A 17,896-nucleotide genomic window follows, 5' to 3' on the forward strand; every position below is an offset into this window, starting at 1 on the left:
GGCAGGAAGCGAGTGAGGGCGAGGATCCCGCGGCCCGGCTCTTTCGTCCCTTGCTCCCCGCCAAGGCCGCGGGTCTCCGCCGCTGCGGGTGGCTCCGCACGGCTGCCCCAGGGTGTGTGTGAGCCCCTCCCCGGGACGCCCCACGAAGGCCGACGGGAGCTGTAGTCCCGGTCCCGGTGCAGCCCGATCTCCGCATGCCGGCACAGACTACCGGTCCCGGCATGCCCCGCGGCCCACCGCCCAATCGCGGCGCGCTTTGTTGTGGGAGTGCGGCAGGCGCCGAGGCCCCGTTGCAAGATGGCGGACGACAGTGAGACAGCAGTGAGGCGGCCACCGGCGAGGTCTCCGCGGCCGCCGACGGACGAGAACGACCACGAGCACTGCAGCGACTGCGAGAACGAGACGGAGCACGGCTCCAACCGGGGGTGAGCGGCGGCCGGGGCCGCCCTCCGCGGCGGCGGCCAGACCCATTGAGGAGGGCGGTGGCAGGGAAGTGAGCGGCGCCCCGCCCCGCGGGCGCGCTGATTGGCTGCGAGGCAGAGTCCTGCTCTACGATTGGTCGAGCCGCCTGTCAGTCTGGCGGGGGGCGGAGCTGTTGGCTCCCATTCACGCCTGTTGCGGGAGCGGGTCCGGAGCCGAGCGGGGTCGGGGAACGGGCAGCGCTGTGTCCGGGTCCTCGGGTGCTTTTCCTTTTGCAGGACTGAGCCCCATCCCCAGCTCTCCTTGTCCTTGCGTTAGGATGTGTCTCCCGTTCCCCCTCCGGGCATCTCCAGCTCCACAGGGGTACCCAGGGTGCGTTATCCCGCTCCCAGGAGCTTGGGGTGCCCCGGGAGAAGCCCGGGCTCCTGCACACCCGTTCTGGCCTCATCCTGGAAACAGCAAAGCGCGGCCGGCGTTGTCTTGTGGTTTGAGGAGCAGGGAATGAAGCAGCAATTAGGCTGGGAGCGAGTGGACATGGCAAGGAAGGGTCTTATCTAGGTAGGAAAGATCTAAACTCCCCCCCAGCCCCCCATTGCTTGCTGCTTTATTTGCTAAGGCACAGAGCTGCCTCGCCATGCCTCTTGGCTTCCTCCTCGTTCCTGCTGGCTTTGCTTGCAGCAGGGCACGTCGATGTGTGCCTCATGTACCAGAGGTTTTACACCTTGTGCTTCACGCCCCTGAGCCTCACCAGCCGCCTCTTCCCGCTCCCCCTGTGCCCCAGCAGCTCTGCACCACAGAGGCCGTCGCCTTGAAGAGCTCTTCTCCCTCCATCAGTGGCTTTCCAGAGGCAATCCCGCCTGCCCCGTAACCAAAGTGAATAAAAGGTCACTGAAGAAATATCACCGAGGATTTCTTGATGGCAGCACAGATGCCTGCTTGTGGTGTATTTGCCTCCCGGGGGTGGCACTGTGTCTCAGGCTAATAGGTTTAGCTGTGCTGGGGGAGATTTTTCTTCTCTTTCCCTCTGACATGATTAGGTTTGTGGAGAGCAGAGCCAAGCAGAGAGGAGACACGGTGCTTCATCACTGTTATTTCCCGGCCCGGCAGTTCAGCCTGCCCTTTGCCAGGAAAAGGTGTGTTCTTGAGCCCTGTAGGATGGGTATCACACCTCGAGGAGTTAAAATGCAGGTTCCTGCCCGGATTAGGGTGAGCATGGAAGAGCAACAAGCTCACTGGGCAGCCTGGGAAATGCCCATTAACAAAGGGAGAGTCTGGAATAACGTTGGAAGCGCGGGTGACAGGCACAGTGCTCACAAGCACGAGGCTTCAGAGTGCTCTGGCAAAGCTCCTGTGTCCCCAAAACCTAATGAGGGGGGATCCACTTAGGAGAGAAAAGGCCAGGCAATAGGAAAGGTGGTGCTTTGCTTTCTCTGTGCACGTTGGTTCTGTTGGTTTCCTACCGTCGTGTTACGCTGCAGTGGGGGGAGTGTTTTCTGTCACTGTCCCCCCAAAACAGGGCAGGGGAAGTGCCTTGAGCTGCCAAGGGGGTGCAGAACAACACTCTGAGTCCTGCCTCTGCCCAGCTCGTGGTGAGAGTCGCTGGATCTTGGCTCTGGGCTTCAAAACATAACAATATTAGTGAAAGCAACACTGCCTTTCCTTTTAAGGCCAGGAAAGAGGAATGGAGCTTCCTCTGCCGCAGGTCTGGGGCAGCACAGGGAAGTGGCTTCACCGCTCTCTGCTGCCGTGTCCAAGTTGATTTCCTCCCCCAAAAAGCACAAAGAAATCCCCCTTTTTGCCACCCTTGGTGCAGAGAAGGCTCCTGCTGTGTCTCCGGCTCTGTGGAGGGTTTATTCCCATTGTAGAGAAATGACCCTGGAAGGGCAGAGACCAGCAGGGCTCTGGTGCCAGCCCGTGGGCTTTGTCAGGTCACAGGCAGCGATGAGACCAAGGATTCGAGTGGCTCAGCCCTGTGAAACGTGGCTCTTGTTGGCAAAACCAGCCAGGGAAGGTGGGAGGAGTTCGGGGAGGGTCCATGCCGTGAACTGGGGTGTCGCTGCTTGGAGCATGGCGGGGAAAAGGGGGACAGCTGCCAGGTTTGGCAATCCCGGCCGCCACTTGCACTGGGAGGGGATGTTCCTGGCACAACCACCGTGCTCCACTGGCAGGGTTTGGTTTTGGGTGCTATAAGGAGCACAGTAATGGCACATTCTGCTTTGGGAGCTGTGCTCTGCCATCCGCAGAGCCTCCCTCCCCACCCCAGCCCCTGAGGGGATTACAGCCTAAGCCCCGTGCCCGATTAGCCCCAGGTTTGACAGGAGGATTTTCCAGCACCTAAATAGGGAGCAGGGAGCTCCTGGTTCTCATCTGACACCTTTCAGGCTGGGAGGCAAAACCACACAAGCCCTTGTCTGAATGTGCTGTTTCCAGTTTGGGTTTTGAGGCAGAACCAGCATCTTGGGTCCCGTTTGCTGAGGTGTGAGCCCGAGCGTGGCAGTTTGCTTTGTGGAACAGAAGATGCTTTTAGATCACCGCAGGGTGTATCCTATGGGAAATAACACCCTGTCCTGCCTTTGAAATCCCTCCATGGCCCCCAGAGCTCCCCGCTGGCCTTTGGCAGCTATGGGGAGTCAGCCACAGCCAGAGTTGTCGTCCCTTGTGCTTCCTCCCTCACCTTGCAGCCCTCCGAGCTGGGAATGCAGCAGGAGCAGCACGGATCCAGGTGATGGATAAGTGGGTGCTCAGCACCACTTTGTTGCTGGGCGTGCCTGGGCTTTGCCAGCCTCCAGAGGGGCTGAGCTGGTGCAGGATAGTCTGAGCGGGTCTCACCTTGAGCAAACCCGCCTGGTTTTCAGGTGCTTCCACCCTCACTGGGGTTTTGGGGGGTGTTTTCTGTGCAGTGGTTGGCAAACCCCAGGAGCTGTTGGGTAGAGGGGAAGTGGGGTTGCAGCCGTGGGTAATGGCCATGGTGTTGGTGATGCCTTTCCTGGGAGAAGGGAAAATGGGCCGTTGGGATCCAGTGGGTGCTGGGGATGGGTTGGGATGGCGCAGCCAACGCGCCCTTCTCCACCCTCTTTATCTCTCAGAGCAGCTCAGGCTGGAAGGGAAATATGGGGGGAAGGCTGTGGGACAGAGCTGGCCTGGCTGTTAACCCTTGTTGGGGGAGCAACCAGCTTCAGCCCTCACATCCTGGGATTTTGGGTGGTGCTGGCTCATCCCAGGCCACCAGTGGGACATTCCTCTTAATGCGAGGAGACTCCAAGGGGCTGCAGCTACATTAGAGCATAAAGAAGATGATATTTGCTTTCCTAAATGGACTTTAAACTAGAAAACACCTATAACGACTGCTTCCCAAGGTGCAGCAAGTTGGACCTTCATGTTTTCCAGCATTTTCCTACCTGCTGGTGAGTCCTTTGCTGGGTTGGTTTTCATTTCCCAGCTGGAGCAGGGCCCTTCCCCGCACCACAGCACCCGGGAATGCAAAACCTCTTCCTACCTTATTCCGCCCTGGTTTCTTCCAGGTCACGATGGCTTTGCTCATAAATCAGGGAGGATGTTTCCCAGTGCCTTTCCCTGCGAGCCTGGCGTGGGGGGAAGTGCTGCTGGTTGGGCTGAACTCAGCAGCAGCAAGCTGGGAGCTGGCACCTCTGATGTATGAAGCAAAGTGACAGCGGCTGAATACTCAGGGTCTGGGAGGATTTTGGTTGTCTCATCTGACACCTGCAGCATCCTGATGAGGAGGTGACCTGGGAAAACATGTCCATCTGCTTTGGAAGGGATGGCTCCCAGTGTCTGTCCTCCCAAACCTGCCTTGTGCCATCAGTTTGGGGTGTTAAAATTGGTGAGAAATCATCGAATCCCAGCCTGGTTTGGGCTGAAGGGACCTTAAAGCTCATCCAGCTCCAACCCCTGCCACAGACAGGGACACCTTCCACTAGAGCAGGTTGCTCCAAGCCCCTGTGTCCAACCTGGCCTTGAACACTGCCAGGGATGGGGCAGCCACAGCTTCTCTGGGCACCCTGTGCCAGCGCCTCAGCACCCTCACAGGGAAGAGCTTCTGCCTCAGAGCTCATCTCAATCTCCCCTCTGGCAGGTTAAAGCCATTCCCCTTGTCCTGTCCCTACAGGCCCTTGTCCAAAGCCCCTCTCCAGGTTTCCTGGAGCCCCTTTAGGCCCTGGAGCTGCTCTAAGGTCTCCCCTTCAGGAGCCTTCTCTTCTCCAGGCTGCCCCAGCCCAGCTCTCTCAGCCTGGCTCCAGAGCAGAGCTGCTCCAGCCCTCGCAGCAGCTCCGGGGCCTCCTCTGGACTTGCTCAAGGAGGTCTGTGTCCCTCTTGTGTTTATTGCAGCTGCACGGTGGATGGTTTGGCTCACCCCAGTACCTCAGGGTGGCTGTCCTGCCTCCTCGGGCATCTGCCAGGTCTCACCCATGCTCCTCTGCAAGGAGTTTAAAAACATAACCCGTGGTGCATTTGTCACCAGGATCAATAGTGGTGTCAGCACCGCTTTGCTGTAACCACTTGTGCTGCCGTGCCAGAGCTCGTGCCTTCGGGGGGAGGTAAAGCCCTTCCTCAGCAGGGGGAGGAGGGGAAGATGTCCCCCCCAGGGACAGTTCAGCAGCACCGCAGGATGCTGATTCCCACAGAGCTGCAGCTCCGTGGCTGCTCCTCTCTCTGCTCTGCTGCTTCAGGTGCTTCTGGAGGAGAGCTGGGACTTCTCATCACAGCCCAGCTCCTAGAGCAGCTCGCCCTGCACCGCTGCTTGTTCCCCGTGCTGCGGAGCAATTGCTGGCTGTTTCCTGGTGTTTCACTTGGGGATAAATGGGAATCTTCCTTCCCAGCAAATGCCATTTGCAGAGGCTCTAGAAGGGTTCACGTTTTGTCCAGAGGAAAGCCTGCACCAGGTCAACTGCTCCATGTCCTGCAGACGTCTCTGCTCCACAGGGTGACAGTTCCCCATCACGTCAGGTTTCTGCTCTGTGAGTGTCCATGGCCTCACCATCCACAGGCTTCTCCATGCCCGGCTTCCTCCCTCAAAACCACATTTCCCTATCCACTTTTCCCTGGATTCAGAACTCACTGCTCAGACCACGGATGTTTTTAAACCTTATTCCCCTCCCGGCTCTCTCCTTTTCCTGGCCTTGCTGAAATAAGTAGTTGGATGCTGCTCCTGCATATTTTCCAGCATGTTTCTTCTTTTCTTTCCTTGCTCCACCCTCTTCACCACCATCTTGTGTTTGGCAAAGATATTAAGCTGGTCCAGGAGCAAGTGGTGCTCCCTGGGGGTTTCCAGGCTGGCTGGTGCCTCTGGGCAGATCAGAGCTGTGTGGTTGGCCCTGCTGGGAGAGCAGCACTCGTTCTGGGGGTGCGAGGAAGGAGACGGCTCTATAGCATACGACAACAAACATACTGGCTTGGATCCCTGAGCTCAGATTTGGGGAAAGAAGAGGACAAGATCCCCGGGTACAGGAGACCCCAGCCAGGTCCCACATCATGCCCCAGGCAGACCCAGCCCTGCAGGTTTCCAGCCAGACCCGCGCTGGTGTGGGCGACGGTGCCCACCTGTGGTGGACCTTGCAGCTGTAGGTGCTGTGGATGTGCTGCTGGATGCAAGGAGCAGCTCCCACCCGGGGTTTTCCACGGCTTTCCTCGCTCTGGCCTCTCCCCGTTGAGCCAAACGCGGGTTATTGTGCTCAGTGAAAACAGAAGAGGAGATTTGCACGGTTTGGCTGCAAAATCAGCTTGGCAGCGCTGACAGAGGCAGGACAGAGATGGGCGAAGCTGCTGGTGTGCACTGGCCCCTCGTGTGGGTTGGCAGCTGGCAAAGCACCCCTGGCCCCGTGTCCCTCCTGCTTCCCCTCATGCCTCTGCTCGGTCCCGCTCTGGCCACCTCGGGCTTGAATCTCCTCCTGCGCTGTGGCCCTCTCGGAGGCTGTAACCTTGTTGTGGGGACCACTGACAGGGAGGCTCCTGGCTCGAGGTGTCCCGGCGCTGCAGCAGTAACGCTGCCGGTGCTGCGCCGGGGAGAAGCCACATCCACCGCGCTGGGAGCAGGCACCTTTCCTGTGTGCTGGCATCAGGTCCTCGCCGCACTTGCCCAGTGAGGCTGAGTTCAGGGGGAGGTTTCATGCTTTGGGGTGATCGCATCGGCTGTGGGGCTCCCATGTATCCCTGGAAGGACGGGCGATGCCCTGGCACAGGCTCCCATAGAGATTTGCTGCTCAGTCTCAATTTCTTAGCTCCAGCATAACCGTTTATTTCCCACTGTAACAGCCTCTGCCTCCCAAAATCATCACCTCTGCAGGGGGGGTGACAGTGGCCTTGGTCACCAGCCCCTCTGTAGGGCCTGAACCTGCTGTGGTGCCATAGGCTGGACCAGTGTTTGCTGCTCCTGCACCCATCCTTGGGCTCAGAGAGGAAGAAAAAGCCTAAGCCGGGCATCCCTGCCTCTCCTTGGGCTGGATTTGGGCATGTGTGGCCGAGTGGGGTGGTGTGACAGCAAAGACTTGGTCGCCTGCAGCATGGGGCACACTCCCCACCACTGAGCAAACCTGCAGGGTGGGAGGTGTTGGGGCTGGTGCCCTTTCGGGAGCTCACATGGAGCTCTGGGAGAGATGCTGGGAAGAGGGCCCAGCACTGCACGCTCTGTGCACTGAGCATTCACCCTCCTGGAGCCTTGGGCTGAGAGTAGGGAGCTTGTGTTTTCCTTAAAGAGTGTCAAAAACCCTATAAAGGGTCTCCAAAAGAAAACCTCAGGGCTCTAACGATGTTTCTTTTGTTCCTTAGAGGCTTGAGTCCAGCAAATGACAGTGGAGCCAAAAAGAAGAAAAAGAAACCCAAAAGGAAGAAAGAGAAAGGAGGAGATCAGCCCGACCAGGCTCAGGACCAGCCGGTGAAGGTGACTGACCCCTTCCCAGAGTCGCAGCCCCACACAGCAGCCAGCCCATCCTGCACCTCCCCAGTGTAGCTTAGGGCAAGGAAAGAGTCTCCTGATCCTGGTTTTCCTCCTCCTTGGGTGACATCTGATGCTGTTGGTTTTCTGCCTGTTTTTCCTAAGAACAGCAGCCAGCTCAGAGCAGGGTCTGTCTCACCCCTCTTGGCTTTGCCTGGTCCTGTCTAGCAGCCAGTGCTTCAGGAAGGAGGTTGGGACACGTCGTGTTTGTCCCTGCCAGGGTGGCATCCTCCTGGCCCTCTCATCCCCTCTTGTCCTGGGGCAGGGGACACACAGTTCTGCATCTCAACAGAGGCTCTTTTCTATCCAACGCCCAGTTCCCATCCGCATAGTGCTGGTATTTTGTCATTCTGGCTGTGCAGAGCATTAATGTGGGGCTTGGCATTTTCAAATTAAATCCTCCAGGAATCAGGGAAGAGTTGGGGTTTGGAGCTGCCCACCCTGCCAAGGTCTGCCTGAGGAGGAAGAAACTCTCTTCTGGATTCAGCCTCTCCACCTCATCCTCATCCACAGGGCCCAGGGACTCCTCTGGAAGCTGCCATTTGCAGATATGGATCCAGCTTAGGTGGAGGAGGCTGAAGCAAGGAGGGAAAAGCCACCTCAGGAGGCTCAGGTTCCGGGTGTGGGTTGAGCCAGGGAGTCTCTGCATGGGTGTTAGCCAAGGTGGAGCAAGGAGCTTTGCTCTTGGGGTTTGCAGCACCCTCTAACTGAAGCTTAAAGCATTTTAAGGCAGTTCATCCATCTCCTTTGAGCCAGGAGTGCCTAGAAACCAGGTCTAGGTGTGTAGCAGGTGGCTGGTGACAGGGTTCATCCATCTCGTAGAGGGTTACAGGAGGATCTAGGATGGGAAGGGAGTCTCTTACCTGCTCTCTCCTTCCTGGCAGTGTCCCAAGGCACAGTCAGCTCCACAAAGGAAGAGCTGACATAGAGACCTGGTGGCTCAGCTTACTCACTTTGCCTTTCTGCCCCCAGGTGAACGCTTTACCTGCTGAGAGGATCCAGGAGATTCAAAAAGCCATCGAGCTCTTCTCTGTAGGTCAAGGCCCTGCCAAAACCATGGAGGAAGCCAGCAAGAGGAGCTACCAGTTCTGGGACACGCAGCCAGTGCCCAAGCTAGGTATGTACAGCCCCTTGCTGGGTTGTGCTCCTTGGGAGAAGCCTTGTGGTCCCCAGGCTGCTCAAAGAAGCCTGAAGTAGCTGGTCTCTGGCCAGCAGGTGAGTCCCTGGGTGGCCCCTCCTTGCTGTCCTAGCTGGGCTTCAAAGGCATCAGTGATGCTTGTCCCCCATTGAGCATGGTGGGCTCTCAGCCCTGCCACTGGAGAGCTGGGATTGTCGAGAGGGATGAGGAGCCATTTCAGACACCTCATTTGCTGCCTTCTGTGTTTGGGCATCCCTTCATTTGTCTTTAGCCCTTGAATTGGGTCTCTGCAGCCCTCTGTGCCCATGTTCCATGTGCAGCATTGTCAGCCTTCTTCTTGCCAAGTCCTAAGGACTTGGCAGCTTTGCCTTTTCTGAGGGTTGAAGCTTGCAGCAAGGAGTCCTTGGTGGGGAAGGTAACTCGGCGTGAGACAGGGCCAGTTGCTCAGGGAGGCAGGTCCATATGCTGAGCTGCCACATCTTTGCTGTTCTGAGCTCACATCAGCCTCTGGCATGGGGAGGTGCTGGGCTGAGCCAGGAGAGGGGAGACACAAACCCTGAGAGCACGTGCATGCCCAAGCTGCCATGCTCAGGTGAGAAATCCCTGCTCTTCCTCCCCTCTTCCCCCTGCAAACAGCCCCACTCTGCTTCCCAGCTCTAGCCTTTGCTCCAGCCCTTTCTCCAGTTTGCTCTTGGCACTGCCAGCTCCATCAGAAGGGATGTGTTGTCAGTCCCAGGCATTGCTCAGGGTGGCAGGAGCTCTTGGCACCTGAGCACACCTGAAAGGCAGAGGGGTGCCCTGCTGCTGAGCTGCGTGGCTGGAAGGTGCTCCTTCCCAGCCTGGTTGGAGCAAGTCTGCAGTGCCCCTGGGGTGCCTGGAGTTGCTTTGCTTCAGCTCCCCCAGCAAAATCCGTGTAGAGCTCAGGAGAGCTGGTAAATGAGCCCAAGCCCATAGTGTCTGGTTTTACCCATAGCTTGTCATGGCTTCAAATTGGCTGCTCCTCAATGATTTCCTTCATGGGGCTGTGTCCAATCCCTCTTGCTGCAAACACACGCTGTGTTTGATTCCCTTTGCATGGTGTCAGCACCAGGCTGAGGCTTGCTTTGATCTCAGAGAGTGTTTGCTGGGCGCCACGAGCTCAGTTTTGTGCTTGGAAAGTCATAGTGAGCTGGCAAGGGGTTGGGTGAGACACCAAACCTGATCTTGCATTAGCCCTTTTCCCCAGAGGATCCTGGACAGGGCCAACATCATTTCTGCCTGGGTAAACTCTGGAGGAAGGGTGGAAGGTGTCTTCAGGGGAAAGAGAAGCACAAACCAGCACATTCCACCATACACCAACTTGCTGTGCTGTGCTCTGGCTCAGGACACGCTCTGGCACACAGCATCTTGTAGCTCAGGCTGGGGAGGGCTGGGTACCAAAAGTGCTGTGGGATTTTGGGGGCTGGATTGCAAAGCACCTGCTCAAAACAGAGAGGACAGCCAGGGGTGAGCGTTCCTGGAGGGGGCAGGTTTTGCTCTGGGCTTTCTTCACCTCCCCATTGCCTGGAAACCTTTCCAATGCCTATTTGAAGGAATTCCTAATTCGCACAGCTTGCTTCCCTTGGCAGCACTCGAGTGATGCCAACTGTGCTGACATCCCCAGGAAAGCCAGTGCTTGAACCAACAGCTCTTGGCTGAATCAGGAGCTTTAGGAGTCAGTGTTTCTTCCAACAGAAGTCATTCTGTTCACTGCAGCTCTTCTCTAAGGGCAGTGGGAAGGGAGCCCTGACACTTGCCAAGTGGCAGGGGCCAGAGCTGGCACGGAGAGAGCCACCATCCCATGGAGCAGCTCAGGGGAGAGCGCTGGCCGAGGCTGGGATTGCGGGGATGGGGAAGGATAAGACATCCCATGTGGACCTGGAGGACATAGCTGTGGCCTTGAAGCTCTCATCAGCTCGGTCACCTCCTCTCTACTGCCCAATGAGCTGCACTGTTGCCCTGGAAGGAGTTTTGGTTCTCTGCCCCTGTGTCACGACAGATGTGGGGCACCCACCAAACTGGGTGGGTGAAATAATGATTCCTGACTCCCCCTCAGCAGGAACCTGGGGTGGGAGACAGGAGGCACGTTGGTTGCCAGATTGAAGTGTTGTGGAGACTTGGCTTCAAGTAGTAGAAGGTGTCTTCATGGCTCCTTGCTCTCTCTTACAGGAGAAGTGGTGAACACCCATGGTCCCGTTGAGCCAGACAAAGACAATATCCGTCAGGAGCCATACACTTTGCCTCTGGGCTTCACCTGGGATGCCCTGGACCTTGGAGATAGAGGCGTGGTGAGTACAGGCAGCTTGGCACGTGTGGTGGGAGGCCATCTCCATTGCACAGTTGGCAGTTCCATGCTTGGACTGCCAGAGATGGTTTTGGGAACAGGAACGTGTCCTTCACCATACCAGGCAGCTCTCCAGCTCATGCCATCTCCTTGGAGATAGCTGGGTCTGACTTCCCCCACTGTGCAATTACCTCTTCCCCATTCCATGTTGGCCTGGTTTCTTCATGGTGATGTAAGGATGCCTGAAGCCAGGAGTTTTCCCTTGGGAAGACCCTCCAGACTGTGACCCACCTCCCTGTGTCATCCTCTGTGTCCCGCTGCTTACCCTGCTCTGCAGTGGCAGGTTCAGGAGCCTGGAGCCAGCAGGCCCGAGCAGGGGGACATGCCAGCAGCAGGGACATGTCCGCGTGTGTCACCCATTGCTGTGGGCACACAAATAGTGCTCAGGGTCCCATCCCAGGGCAGCTGGGGCACGTGGTGGCTGGACAATGTCCTTAACCTGCTTGCTGTCTGCTGCTTCAGCTGAAAGAGCTCTACACGCTGCTGAACGAGAACTACGTGGAGGACGATGACAACATGTTCCGCTTCGATTACTCTCCCGAGTTCCTGCTGTGGTGAGTGGCACCATGACCATGGAGCACAGGGGGTGGGATGCTTGATCCCAGTGACAGCACTGCAGCTGCTGTTGCTTTTTCCGTCTCACATGAGGAAACCTCCCTTCCCATCCGTCACCGTGTGGCCGTGTCCCAGGTACACTGTGAGAGCGCTCACCCAGCCCTCCCTGCCTCTGGCTTCCTTGGGCGATGGGAGCCTGAACCAGGAACTTTCAACTCTTTGGGCTGATCCCTGAGTGTCTGTAAAAATCCCAGTAGCTGAGGAACCTCTCAATGCCCTGGAGCTGTAGGATAAAGGTGGCTGCCAAGTAGTGTTGCCAGGAATAACACTTGGAGACCTGTTGCAGCAGAGCTGCTGTTTCCTCAGGGCGTTGGTGAATCGAGGAACATGAATTTCCTTCTGTGTGAAATTGGATTTCCTCCTAGGGAGAAGTGGCTTTGGCCACGGAGTAAAGGAATTGCTCTGGATCCCAGCAGCCCTGCTTGTCACAGCACTGTCACCCTCTCATCCTCCTGCGTGCAAACCCTGCCTTGGGAAGCCTGGAGCAGGACACAGGGTGTCCCAGGGCACAACAGGGAGGCAGGAGCAGGTACTCTGGGAACCTTTGGGATGTGACTTCTGAGGCATGTCTCTTCTCCAGGGCGCTGCGTCCTCCAGGCTGGTTGCCCCAGTGGCACTGTGGAGTCCGAGTTGTCTCCAGCAAGAAGCTGGTTGGATTTATCAGTGCGATTCCAGCCACCATCCACATCTATGACACGTGAGTGCTGCTTGGCTGCGTTTCCCATCCTGCCCCTCGATGGTACGTGGGGCTTCCTGGGAGCACCGAGGAGGTCCGGGTACACTGATCCTCCCCAACCAGCAGAGCCAGACCTATGCTGGCCAAGCGTGGGGATGCTTTGCTGCTTGGAGGAGAAGGTGGGGGAGATCTAAGATGGGCAGTGAAGTTCTGTGCAAGGACATCTTGTAGTCAACCACCATGAAGGCTGCTTTCCTCAATGAGTGAGGTCAGCTTAGAACTCTGGCTTACAGAAATCCTCCAGGGCTGGATGGAGACCATTTAACTTGGGCAAACCTTGGGTAACAGCTTAAGGGAGAGTTCTCCAAACCGAACCCTTGCTCCTTGGCCTTCCCCAAGGCTTTGACTGCTCTTTTTCTCAAAGGGCTGGAGGTAAACTGCCCAGGGTGATCCTGCTGGCTCAGGACACTGGGGTCTCACTCTCTGCATTGTTTCTTTCCCAAGAGACAAGAAGATGGTAGAGATAAATTTCCTGTGCGTGCACAAAAAGCTGCGCTCGAAGCGGGTGGCTCCGGTTCTGATCCGGGAGATCACACGACGGGTGCATCTGGAGGGGATCTTCCAGGCTGTTTACACGGCGGGAGTGGTGCTGCCAAAGCCTGTGGGGACTTGCAGGTGAGTAGCTAAGGTTCTCCAAAGAGATTCCTGCCTGCAGACCTCCCCTTGCCTCCCCTTCTGCAGCATGTGTGGGATTCCCCAGGACAGGAGAGATCGGTTCCAGCCCAGGTTTCTCCTCCCCACACCATCCTTCCAGGATTCAATCCAGTAGCTTTGCTTAAGCTGCTCATATATCACAGCACAGGAGACTTTGTGCAGCACAAGTGCTTCATGCTGCCCTTGTTTTCCTCTGTGGGAGCTGCTGGCCTCTTCAGCAGGGCTGCGATGTTCTCGCTTGTCCTCTCGTGGCATCTCTGAGAACCTCGTGGCCATGTGGCCGTCCCGCTGGCCAGGAGCAAGGCTCCCACTGTGAGTGTGTTTCCGCAGGTATTGGCACCGGTCCCTGAATCCTCGGAAACTCATCGAGGTCAAGTTTTCCCACCTGAGCAGGAACATGACTATGCAACGTACCATGAAGCTTTACCGGTTGCCCGAGGTGGGTGCCAGGCAGGGCTGTGAGCTCATGAGCTGCTCCTTGCTGAGCAGGGGGTGAGAGGCAAACACCTTGGCTGTGGTTAAGTCCTTTGCCTGGTGAACTGGGGTTTCTTTCATGTAGTAACTGGTTCTGTTGAGCCATTGCTCTGTCTGTATTTTCATCTTTCTGTATTTTTTGCCTGGCTACCTGCATTTTAAGGGCAAATTTTTGCAGCTAGAGGACCCCGTGAGCTTTTGTTTCATGGTGAGTCATATCCTGCCCTCCTGGTAAAACAAGAATGCGGATATGACAGCTTTCGTCTGTCCAAACACAGCCTCGGAGTGACCTTGCTCTGGGTTAGTCCCTCATGCTTTAGTCAAACTGATGGCTTCTGTCACTGCAGTTGTCCTGCCTGGGAAGTTCCCAGCTGGATATGAGAGCAAAACCAAACAAAGCATTAAAATTGCCACCACCTTCCCCAACCTTGTTGCTTTCATTTTGTTGGTCAGAGCTGCTCGTTGCAGTTGGAGAGTGCTGCTTGAGTGCTGGGCAGGACATGGCTCCTGGCTCCTGCCTCCTGCCGCAGCAGAGGCACCAGCTGCTGGGTTGTAGCTCCTGGTTTCTGCACAGAAACCCAACCCCTGAAGCAGTCTGTGCTGCTCGAGCTGGGCTTTGCTGAGAGAAACAGAGGAGAAACTGAGTCCAACTGGAAATAACCTCAGGTGGTTCCTTGCAGTGCCTGGGGCACATCTCCCACCCATCCCTGCTGCAAGCGGGAGCAGAGACCCGGAGGGAAGCAGAGATATTGTGGTGTTAGTGGGTAGGAGGCCACTTCCAGTGGGACTTGACCTGGCACGTGGGGCTTGGGGACCTGCTGTGCTTCTCTGTGGTCTCTGCATGGGTGTCACGGCCAATCACATCCATCCTTCTGCCAGGCAAGCAGGGCTGGGGGGCAGCTTTGGGTTCGGGGACTGAAAATGGGCTGATCTAAGCAGAGAGCATCTCTGTGCTGCTTCTCAGAGAGCCCCTGGGTGGTAAAAGTTGCAGTGCAAGCAACTCACAGGGTTTCTCCTGCTTTCTGTAGACTCCCAAGACTCCCGGCTTGCGGCCAATGGAGCACAAAGATATCTCTGCAGTGCACAAGCTCTTGACCGAGTACCTGAAGCAGTTCCACCTGACACCCGTCATGAGCCGAGAGGAGGTGGAACACTGGTTCTTACCTCAGGAGAACATCATCGACACCTTTGTGGTGGAGGTGAGGGGGCTGGAGCAAGACTGAGGGTGTTTTCTTGGGTTTCTGCCTCCTCTGGAAGAGGCTGCCCCAGCCAGTGAGATGTTCTTCCAGGCTGGGAGGTTTGAGCTGCTGGAGGATGGTTCCTCCATCCTGGGCTGCCCAAGTCTCCTCACAGGGAGCCCGCATGTCACTCAGGCTGGCAAAGCCCCTCTAAGGCTCAGGCCAGGCTTTCTCCTGGCTCTGATGTGTTGTGCTGTCACTTCTGGCTTCCAGAGTGCCCCAGGGGAGGTGACAGACTTCCTGAGCTTCTACACTCTGCCCTCCACCATCATGAACCACCCGACCCACAAGAGCCTGAAAGCTGCTTACTCCTTCTACAACGTTCACACCAAGACGCCTCTCATCGACCTCATGAGTGATGCTCTCATCCTCGCCAAGTCGGTGAGTGATGGCTCATGTGGCTGCTCGTGGGCTGGCCGTGGGGCAGGGCTTATACCCAGGGCTGTACAAACCCAAATCCCAAAGGATCTGCCACCCAGGAGAGGGATGCTGGGGTAGCCTGAACCTTCCAGCTAGTGGTGAGCTGAGCTCAGGGTGTCTACTTCTTACAGCAAATGATATTGCTGCAGATCCGTAGCACTTGAATTGAGGGTGGAATGCTAAGTTATTCCCTGGTGGCCTCGGTCCCTTCTTCTGGGGGTGCAAAGCTGGGCAGGATTGGGGGCAGGCAGCCCATGGATGGGAGGAACTCATCTGTGTAAGCAGGAGGAACTGACGGCTTCGTGTCTTGCCTGTGCAGAAAGGATTCGACGTCTTCAATGCACTGGATCTCATGGAAAACAAAACCTTCCTGGAGAAGCTGAAGTTTGGGATTGGGGATGGGAACCTGCAGTATTACCTGTACAATTGGAAGTGCCCCAGCATGGCACCAGAGAAGGTCAGTGCCTTGGGCTGCTGGGGTCCTCCAGCCCAGCCAGTGCACGGGAAGGCCTCTTGTCCCCGCAACCCCCGGCTCTAGAGAGAACAGACGAGTGTGAGAGCCGTTGGGTCAGTGGTAGCAGGGCCCTGTGCCAATGGGGAGCTCTGCTCACAGCATGTGCAGAGGGGCTGCCTGTGCCTCCAGTGGGTCAGAGCTCGGGACCAGCCACCAGCACGTCCTGTCACGCAGCAGCCGGAGGGCACCCAGCAGTGGCGGCTGCACACAGAGCGACCTGGCCTGGTACCAGGCTCTTGGGAGGCAGCTTCTCCCCAGTCCGTGGCTATTAGCTTAGAAGCAACCTTGGCTGGTAAAGCACGTCTGTCTTGCAGACTGCTGGGGAGTGTCACCCCCCTAATATCGGTCACCTCCCCAGCTGGAGTTGGGCAGGGTCCGAGCACCCGTTTGGCCACGAGTCCAGGGCTCTTGCTGCTCTCAAATCACAGAATCCCAGCCTGGTTTGGGTTGGAAGGGACCTTAAAGCTCCTCCAGTCCCAACCCCCTGCCACGGGCAGGGACACCTTCCACTAGAGCAGGTTGCTCCAAGCCCCTGTGTCCAACCTGGCCTTGAACACTGCCAGGGATGGGGCAGCCACAGCTTCTCTGGGCACCCTGTGCCAGCGCCTCAGCACCCTCACAGGGAAGAGCTTCTGCCTCAGAGCTCATCTCAGTCTCCCCTCTGGCAGGTTAAAGCCATTCCCCTTGTCCTGTCCCTACAGGCCCTCGTCCAAAGCCCCTCTCCAGGTTTCCTGGAGCCCCTTTAGGCACTGGAGCTGCTCTGAGGTCTCCCCTTCAGGAGCCTTCTCTTCTCCAGGCTGCCCCAGCCCAGCTCTCTCAGCCTGGCTCCAGAGCAGAGCTGCTCCAGCCCTCACAGCAGCTCCGGGGCCTCCTCTGGGCTCGCTCCAACAGCTCCCTGTCCCTCTTGTGCTGTTGCCCCAGAGCTGGATCAGGGCTGTGGGGGGGTCTCTCCAGAGCGCAGCAAAGGGAGAATCCCCTCCCTCTACCTGCTGCTCTGGGGGTGCAGCTCACCATAATATCCCAAAGTTGGAGAAACCCATATGGACAACACTGAGCCCTCCCAGCCGGGGCCTGTGAGCTGTCTCCATGTGGGGCAGAGGTGCTGGGACACATCCTGACCTCCCGTCTCCCTTGGCTCCCCAGGTCGGGCTGGTGTTGCAGTAGACGAGCCATGGCCAGGAGAGCGCGGCGCTGCCGAGGAGCCAGGCCCAGCGGGGTCCTGGCCTCATCCTTTCTGCCGGCGCCGGAGCAGCACCGGGAGCGGTGGCACCGACCCCGTCACCCACTGCCTGGAGTCACCGTCCCGCCGGCGCCAGCTGTCTCCTTTGTGTTGATTTAATTGCATCCTCCTAAAGACATGATCAAGGGAATGTAACTGCTGAAACTAGCTCATGATTGGCATATAATGGAGTTAACGGGTGAATAATAAAAGTATATATTATATATATTTTAAATCTTTCCTGTTCCCACCTGCCATGAGTTGCGTTCATCTGCTGAAGGCCACCGCCGGGGCGCTGCACCGTGACTTTTCTCCACCAAGGTAGACACTCGCTGTGCTGAACGGCTCGGTGCCTGCCTGCTGGAGCACCGGGATGTAGTGGCTGGGCTCCCGAGCCCTCCTGCCTGCCTGGAGGGGGCTTTGGGCTCTGCCCCCTGCTCGCCTGTTTTCCCCAGGGTTGCTCCATCCTTTGTTAAACTCAGTCCTCCCCGTGGGTGCCTGGAGAGGGAGGATGGCACCATCCCTCCCCGCGGGTTTGGGAGCATCTCCATGTTTCTTTCTAAGGGCTGTTTGTGCAAGCGATGCCTTGTCCCTTCTCCTCCCCAGCCTCGGAGACCCGACCCCTCTCTGCTCAACGGGGCGAGCGCTGAACTGAGGAGCAGCAGCAGCAGAAGCCACGCTGGGACTCGGCTCCTCGCTGCCTCCGGAGCTCATCCGGCGCACCCCGCTCTGCTCGGACTCCTGGGGCTCATTCCCTGCACCACTCCCCAGAACGCCGGGGCTGCGGGCGTCGGGGGGATGCTCCATCGCTGCTGCCACTCCTCAGGGCTCTCTGCTCGGCTGCTTTTCTTTGGAAGCATGGAAATACGGATACACGTGTGACTGCCCTGCGACGCGCCGCCGGCATTGCCCTGGGGCTTCAGCCTCTCCAGCCACCCCGGTGCCTCTTCCACCAGGCTCGTTACCTTGTGCTGTGGGAACCTCCCAGGTAAAGGAGATGTTTTCTTTCATGGAAAAGCTTTATCCCATCAAGATCTCTCGGGAAACAAGCACCCGGGCAGTGTGCCACCTCCTGCCATGACATGAACCGTGGCCACGAAGATGCTCCTGCCCTCCCAGCCAAAGGTTTCTCAAGCTGCACGCCAAGGCCCATCTATGCA

The 17,896-nt window shown here is 57.5% G+C and overlaps 1 protein-coding gene across 3 annotated transcripts; it reads left to right on the top strand.

The window, feature by feature from the left end:
* NMT1 (N-myristoyltransferase 1) lies at window positions 1–16,971 on the top strand. 3 transcript variants are annotated; one of them, XM_030508618.1, is made up of 12 exons: window positions 1–425; window positions 7,201–7,312; window positions 8,339–8,483; window positions 10,692–10,810; window positions 11,329–11,420; window positions 12,062–12,178; window positions 12,662–12,832; window positions 13,202–13,310; window positions 14,374–14,544; window positions 14,797–14,964; window positions 15,323–15,460; window positions 16,661–16,971. In XM_030508618.1, exons 1-12 carry the CDS (start codon window positions 298–300, stop codon window positions 16,679–16,681), a joined length of 1,491 nt encoding a protein of 496 aa, XP_030364478.1. In that variant the 5' UTR covers window positions 1–297; the 3' UTR covers window positions 16,682–16,971. The 3 variants fall into 3 exon arrangements, with proteins under 3 accessions (XP_030364478.1, XP_030364479.1, XP_030364480.1); XM_030508619.1 differs by lacking the exons at window positions 1–425; window positions 7,201–7,312; window positions 8,339–8,483 and adding exons at window positions 8,695–9,989; window positions 10,112–10,590; XM_030508620.1 differs by lacking the exons at window positions 1–425; window positions 7,201–7,312; window positions 8,339–8,483 and adding an exon at window positions 10,040–10,590.
* The last annotated feature ends 925 nt before the right edge of the window (window positions 16,972–17,896 follow it).

This window comes from Strigops habroptila, chromosome 19 (genome assembly GCF_004027225.2).
Source record: "Strigops habroptila isolate Jane chromosome 19, bStrHab1.2.pri, whole genome shotgun sequence".
Lineage (NCBI taxonomy): Eukaryota > Metazoa > Chordata > Aves > Psittaciformes > Psittacidae > Strigops > Strigops habroptila.